The sequence below is a fragment of the Orbicella faveolata genome, unplaced genomic scaffold (genome assembly GCF_042242905.1).
Source record: "Orbicella faveolata isolate gen_17 unplaced genomic scaffold, um_ofav_v1 contig_46, whole genome shotgun sequence".
Classification (NCBI taxonomy): domain Eukaryota; kingdom Metazoa; phylum Cnidaria; class Anthozoa; order Scleractinia; family Merulinidae; genus Orbicella; species Orbicella faveolata.
In genome coordinates this window covers 34166094-34172643 of record NW_028301576.1, presented here as the reverse complement: position 1 = coordinate 34172643, position 6550 = coordinate 34166094, and the positions used below count along the sequence as shown (strand labels likewise).

At 42.5% G+C, this 6550-nt stretch overlaps 1 protein-coding gene across 1 annotated transcript; it reads right to left on the bottom strand.

Moving 5' to 3' along the window:
* Window positions 1–2468: 2468 nt before the first annotated feature.
* Window positions 2469–3247, bottom strand: LOC149099956 (uncharacterized). The gene has a single exon (XM_089276953.1). It carries the CDS (start codon window positions 3245–3247, stop codon window positions 2672–2674), a length of 576 nt encoding a protein of 191 aa, XP_089133079.1. The 3' UTR covers window positions 2469–2671.
* Window positions 3248–6550: the final 3303 nt, after the last annotated feature.

Below are 6550 nucleotides of genomic sequence, written 5' to 3'. Positions count from 1 at the left end.
CACCCACATAGTAAATAAGTTTACTGCCGGACATTTGGATTGCTCTTTCGCTTTTGCCGCCTTCCTGGCCGAACCGAGCAGGACCACTAGACAACGTCTCGAACACTCGTAGGTACTTATTAGATCTTGTAATAAAAGCCGTAGAGAATATATATGAAAGTCACACAAGAGATTAACTCGCTAAGACTGTTTTAAGTCACTTTTATCGACTTCCAGCTGATAAATATAATACACTGGACTTTCGGTTTAAAACCAACGCGCGCATGCCTAATTATTGTACGCCTTGTGTTTTTCTCTATGTGTGTACTGCAGGCAACTTTACATTGATTTCATTAGTTTTGTTTTGTAGTTGAAGCGAATGCCTAACAGGAGGTAGTTTTTGGTAACTTTGATGTATTGCTATAAGGCCGCTTATCTTTGTATTGGAACATGACTGTTATCAACATTTGGTGGCTCCTAAAAGAGCCGTTTTGAGTTTGTTATTAAGCTGGGAGCTTAATGTTGTTTCTTCTCCGCCTTCTTGGGTAGAAGCACTGCTTGTATGTTGGGAAGAACTCCACCCTGAGCGATAGTCACACCAGCAAGAAGTTTGTTTAACTCTTCATCGTTTCGAACGGCTAACTGCAGGTGACGAGGGATGATCCTGGTTTTCTTGTTGTCCCGAGCAGCATTTCCAGCTAACTCGAGAATCTCAGCACTCAGATACTCCAGTACGGCAGCCAAGTAGACTGGAGCACCTGCGCCGACACGCTCGCCGTAGTTGCCTTTGCGAAGGAGACGATGGATACGACCAACAGGAAACTGAAGTCCTGCCCGGGATGAACGGCTCTTAGACTTGGTGCCCGGAGCTTTGCCTTTTCCTCGACCTGTCATTTTCACTTTCTGAATGTTCTCTTTGCTTGTTATCTCTGGCAAAGTTGAGTTGAACGATTTTGTTCTAGTCTAGTCAGCCCGAAACTATGACCCGGATTTTTATTTGATTTTTCTTCAAATCAGAGGATCAAAGCGCACCAATCAAAACCGCGCCGTACTCCGAACAAAAGATAATTAGCAGGCAAAATGCGCTGTCGGTAGCGTCGGCCTATGGGTAGTTGTCAGTTAATGAAATAACCAATCGGCGAAAGGCAATTTCGATCCGCATACTAATTAATCCTCCTGGATAATTTGTAATAAATAGCAGTTAAGTTACCGTGGCATGTTCAAAGCTGATCTCATCGGATCATCTAGAATTCCAAACAATTTTTCAGAGAAGCCAGATAAACATGGCACCGAAAGTTCCAGCAGCAAAGAAAGGCGAGAAGCGAGCGGGAAAAACTAAGTCGGCGGCAGTTGATGGTTCGGCCAAGAAAAAGAGGAAGGGAAAGAGAAAGGAGAGCTATGCGATCTACATCTACAAGGTCCTTAAGCAAGTTCATCCCGATACGGGTATTTCTAGCAAGGCCATGGGTATCATGAATTCGTTTGTGAATGATATCTTCGAGCGTATCGCCAATGAGTCTTCCCGCCTGGCGCACTACAACAAGAAGTCGACCATCAGCTCCCGCGAGATCCAGACCGCCATCAGGTTGCTTCTGCCCGGAGAACTTGCAAAGCATGCTGTCAGCGAAGGCACTAAGGCTGTCACCAAGTATACCAGCAGCAAGTAAACATCGACTCCAGCGTTGATTCACAACAAAAACGGCTCCTTTAGGAGCCACCACATGTCATAAAAAGCAATGTCCAACGTGTCAGTTCTTTAGTTATTAATCCCTTCTGCTCCTTTAATCGCCACACTACACAAGGCTTTCTTTTAAGCTTTCAGATTTGAGATAACTATTAGATTTAAGAGAAATATATACATAGAGTTTTTGTGTGTGTGTGTTTTTTTTTTTTTGCAAAATAAAACTGTTTACAGCAATGAATGGCCCAGTTCAAGTTCTTTATGCTTTTCTTTATAAAGGATAGCTCGGAACGCTGCCTGTCAGTTTTTCACGCAAACTTTCCGTGTGCCGTCAACGTTTATCGTGGACTATTATAAGACTCCCCGCGAAAATCAACAAGCCAGTGGCACCTAATGTCATGTTCTCCGCGCGCGCATAATTTAACAGGCAGTTTCCGCGCGCTTAGCTTCCGTTTGTTACGTTGCAATGAACACTCGCACGAAGTATCATGTAATGGTTTTCACACTGAAGAAAGCCTATGCCCGAAGAGTTTGTAACTTTTCACAAGATGCTGAACCTTTGACATTTTTCAACCTTATCGGTTTTCAGTTTTTATTTTCTTTTGATTTTTTAGACCGAAGTTCACGGCTAAGTTCACGTTCTCCGCACGCGCTCGAGTGTTTCACTCCATCTCTGGTCAAGCATCAGAGAAACTTATTAAACAACGCTCAAGATCTCTTTTGTTTGGTTTTTTTTTTTTTGCGAGATCTATCTTACGTCTTATTGACAAGAGCATTTTCTTTGTAGCTTTCGGGCGTTGATCTTCGATTGCCTGTTTTTTTTTTTTTTTTATCCTGTGTGAGTGCGAGTGTGTGTGTTGCACCTAGTTTTACTTTGTTATTCCGTCAAATATATGGAGGGAAATATATGTTTTGTTTTTTTTTTTCAAGTTGGTCATTGCTTTTGTTTATTTGGTGGCTCCTAAAAGAGCCGTTTGGTTTACTGGACGCCGGGCGAAGATATCTCTTCGTTTACTTCTTCTTGGTCACCTTAGCTTTCTTGACTGCGGCCGGCTTTTTAACTTCTTTCTTTGTGCTAGGTTTCTTCGCAGCTACCTTCGGCTTTGTTGGTGACTTTGTGCCTGATGGCTTCTTGACTGCAGGCTTCTTGGACGTATCTTTCTTGGATGACGGACTTTTTGTAGAAGAGTTTTTCGTAGAAGAAGTCTCTTTCTTGGCCGCAGGTTTCTTTGTGGAAGCTTTCGTTGTAGCAGCGGGTTTCTTTGGCTTAGCCAGCGGCTTTTTACTCGGCGCAGCAGACTTTCTGGTCGGCTTTTTCTGCTCTTTTGGTAGCTTAAATGATCCTGAAGCTCCCACTCCCTTGGTGTGGATGAAGGTTCCATTGGCTGTACCCTTCTTCAGAGCTGTCTTGACGTGATGAGATGCTGTATCTCCCACCTTGTAGTTGGCCTTAACGTACTTCTCGATCGCTTGGCGTGAAGAACCGTTGCGATCTTTCAACGTGAGAATAGCAGTCTTAATCATCTCTTCGTATTTCGGATGTTCGGCAGGGGTTTTGGTCATCTTTCGCTTAGCGTTGTCTGACATTCTGCTAGTTTCTGTCGGTCTACTGAACTGTGAATTGTGTGACTCTTTCGAGAAATTCGAGGCACGTTGTTAGCATTGTAAGTTTTTACTTGTAAATGCGGACCGCAGAGAGAACAAGCCCGGCAAAGTTAGTAACGGACGTTGTTATTCTGTGTTTCTTTCATGCAAATACTTGGGAATAAATTGCTTGGTACACAGTTTTATTTGAGTTTTTCATTGAAATACTTTATTAAAACCTTTTTAAAGAGACCGAGGTACAGTCTTTTTTCCAACAACACGATAAAACTCGAAGTGAATCGACCGACATGTAAAGGCAAACGCTGTCTAATGCGAAGAAACGCTAGAAAGAATGATATTGGACTGATGTTTTGTTGACGTTTGGTCAGTTTGTTGGTTGGTTAGTTTCATTGGTTTATTCGTTGATTTGTTAGTTCTATCCTTCGTTTGTTCGTTGGTTTGTTTGTTCGTTCGTTCCTTCGCTCATTGTTCGTTCTTTCCTTCGTTTGTTGGTTCGTTTATTTGTTAGTTCTTTCCATCGTCTGTTTGTTGACTGGTTCGCGTATTCGTTAGTTCTATCCTTCGTTTGTTGGATTTTTCGTTCATTTGTTTGTTCGTTTTCAACACAGCTTTGACGTCAGAAAAAGAAATGTGGAACGTGTTAAGACAGAACCTTGCTAAAAGTTAAGGGTACAATTTATTGGTCATTGACTTTATCTTCAAGTGGTGGCTCCTAAAGGAGCCGTTTTAGTTTTAAGTATGTGAAGCGTAAGCTCACTTAAGCACGCTCGCCTCTGATTCGTCTGGCCAACTGGATATCCTTTGGCATAATGGTGACACGTTTGGCGTGGATAGCGCACAGGTTGGTATCCTCAAACAAGCCCACTAGATAGGCTTCACTGGCCTCTTGGAGAGCTAGGACGGCAGAGCTTTGAAAGCGCAGGTCCGTTTTGAAATCCTGCGCAATCTCTCGCACAAGACGCTGAAAAGGCAGCTTGCGGATGAGTAGTTCTGTAGATTTCTGATAACGGCGAATTTCTCGGAGAGCAACTGTTCCGGGTCTGTAACGATGAGGTTTCTTGACACCACCAGTAGCAGGAGCGCTCTTCCGGGCTGCTTTTGTAGCTAGCTGCTTACGAGGAGCTTTTCCACCAGTCGATTTTCGAGCCGTTTGCTTGGTACGAGCCATGACTGAAAGTAGAGATTTGACGTTTTGAAAGCGATCAAAAAGTTTTGATTTGTTTCACCACCATTGAGTAAAATCGATTTATAACAGAAAGCCCGTGATCCGATTGGCTGATTAATGACGCATGTGATTGGCTGTGAGAAATTTGCTTTTCTGTTGTGAAGAAGATGCGGCTGAACTTTCGATCTTAGGCAGCTTGTTGCTAGAAATTTGAAAATGACTCGAAAGCATGCGGAATATTACGGAATTGTGGGCACTGTGATATAGATATATATATATTTCCTGTTTAGTTTAAGTCTGACTTTGTTAACAAGAAATGAGAATTTCTCGTAACAGTTTTCCTTAACGGGCAAGTAAGTTATCCAAAGTAAGGCATGCCGAGTATAAATATTCATGAGACTGTCGGCAAAGCGTTCGCCTTTGCTTTGTTTTGAAAGTTACGTTTCCCGAGAGGTACAACTGGACAAACTAAAGCGCCAGCAAAGTCGGCAGGGTTCGTTAACTCGCAGTTTCGCTACTGGATTATCTAAAACAAGTCATGTCTGGACGCGGTAAAGGAGGCAAAGGTCTAGGAAAGGGCGGCGCTAAGCGTCATCGTAAAATTTTAAGAGACAACATCCAGGGCATAACCAAGCCTGCTATCCGTCGTCTAGCTCGCCGCGGTGGTGTGAAGCGTATCTCTGGTCTGATCTACGAAGAGACTCGCGGAGTCCTGAAAGTCTTCCTTGAGAACGTCATACGTGATGCTGTGACCTACACCGAGCACGCCAAACGAAAGACAGTGACAGCCATGGACGTGGTCTACGCTCTCAAACGCCAAGGACGTACTCTCTACGGATTTGGTGGTTAGGGAAGTGCCTGACTACAAGCTCCCCCTTAAAAAAACGGCTCCTTTAGGAGCCAACAAGTCTAACGAAAGTCCCGACCAGCAATAAATGCGATTCATTTTTAACAACAGCAACAAACAGTTCTATGTTGAACTTTAATTTGCGTTACCTTAGTGATGTAAAACAGAAGTTAAGAGTTGCAATAACAGCTGACATTTTTTTTGATCAAAGTTCTGTGTATGTAAAGTGTTGGGTTTTAGGTGTCGAGCGTTGATCAAATTAAGCGCTTGCAAACAAGGCCGTCGAGATAAGAGTTAAATTATGGTGTGTGTTTTCAAGACCAATCTGTTAACAATTTTAAGTTGGAATAGTCTTTCAGTAGGCAAATGAGATGACTGAGACAACTATAACTTTTTTTTTTATAAGAACGTTAAGGCTGAGATTAACCAAGATTTTAAGAACATTCTCCCAGAACATTCCTCGGGTTGAGAGTCGGTTAAGAACGTTTTTATTCCGCTACTCTGTCGATTAGATGACAAGCATAAAATAAGGGTGACAAAAAAATGTAAACTAACCCAACTACTTACGGGCACGCTTTGTATAACATTAACAATGGTTTTCCTATTGCATGACACACATCTCGGCTTGTAGTAATCAGCAGTAGTTCTTATTCATAACTGTTGCATTCTTTCTGTAGCACGCGCCAGCGAATATCTAGATTTGCAAACTGCATGATGAATACACCCACATAGTAAATAAGTTTACTGCCGGACATTTGGATTGCTCTTTCGCTTTTGCCGCCTTCCTGGCCGAACCGAGCAGGACCACTAGACAACGTCTCGAACACTCGTAGGTACTTATTAGATCTTGTAATAAAAGCCGTAGAGAATATATATGAAAGTCACACAAGAGATTAACTCGCTAAGACTGTTTTAAGTCACTTTTATCGACTTCCAGCTGATAAATATAATACACTGGACTTTCGGTTTAAAACCAACGCGCGCATGCCTAATTATTGTACGCCTTGTGTTTTTCTCTATGTGTGTACTGCAGGCAACTTTACATTGATTTCATTAGTTTTGTTTTGTAGTTGAAGCGAATGCCTAACAGGAGGTAGTTTTTGGTAACTTTGATGTATTGCTATAAGGCCGCTTATCTTTGTATTGGAACATGACTGTTATCAACATTTGGTGGCTCCTAAAAGAGCCGTTTTGAGTTTGTTATTAAGCTGGGAGCTTAATGTTGTTTCTTCTCCGCCTTCTTGGGTAGAAGCACTGCTTGTATGTTGGGAAG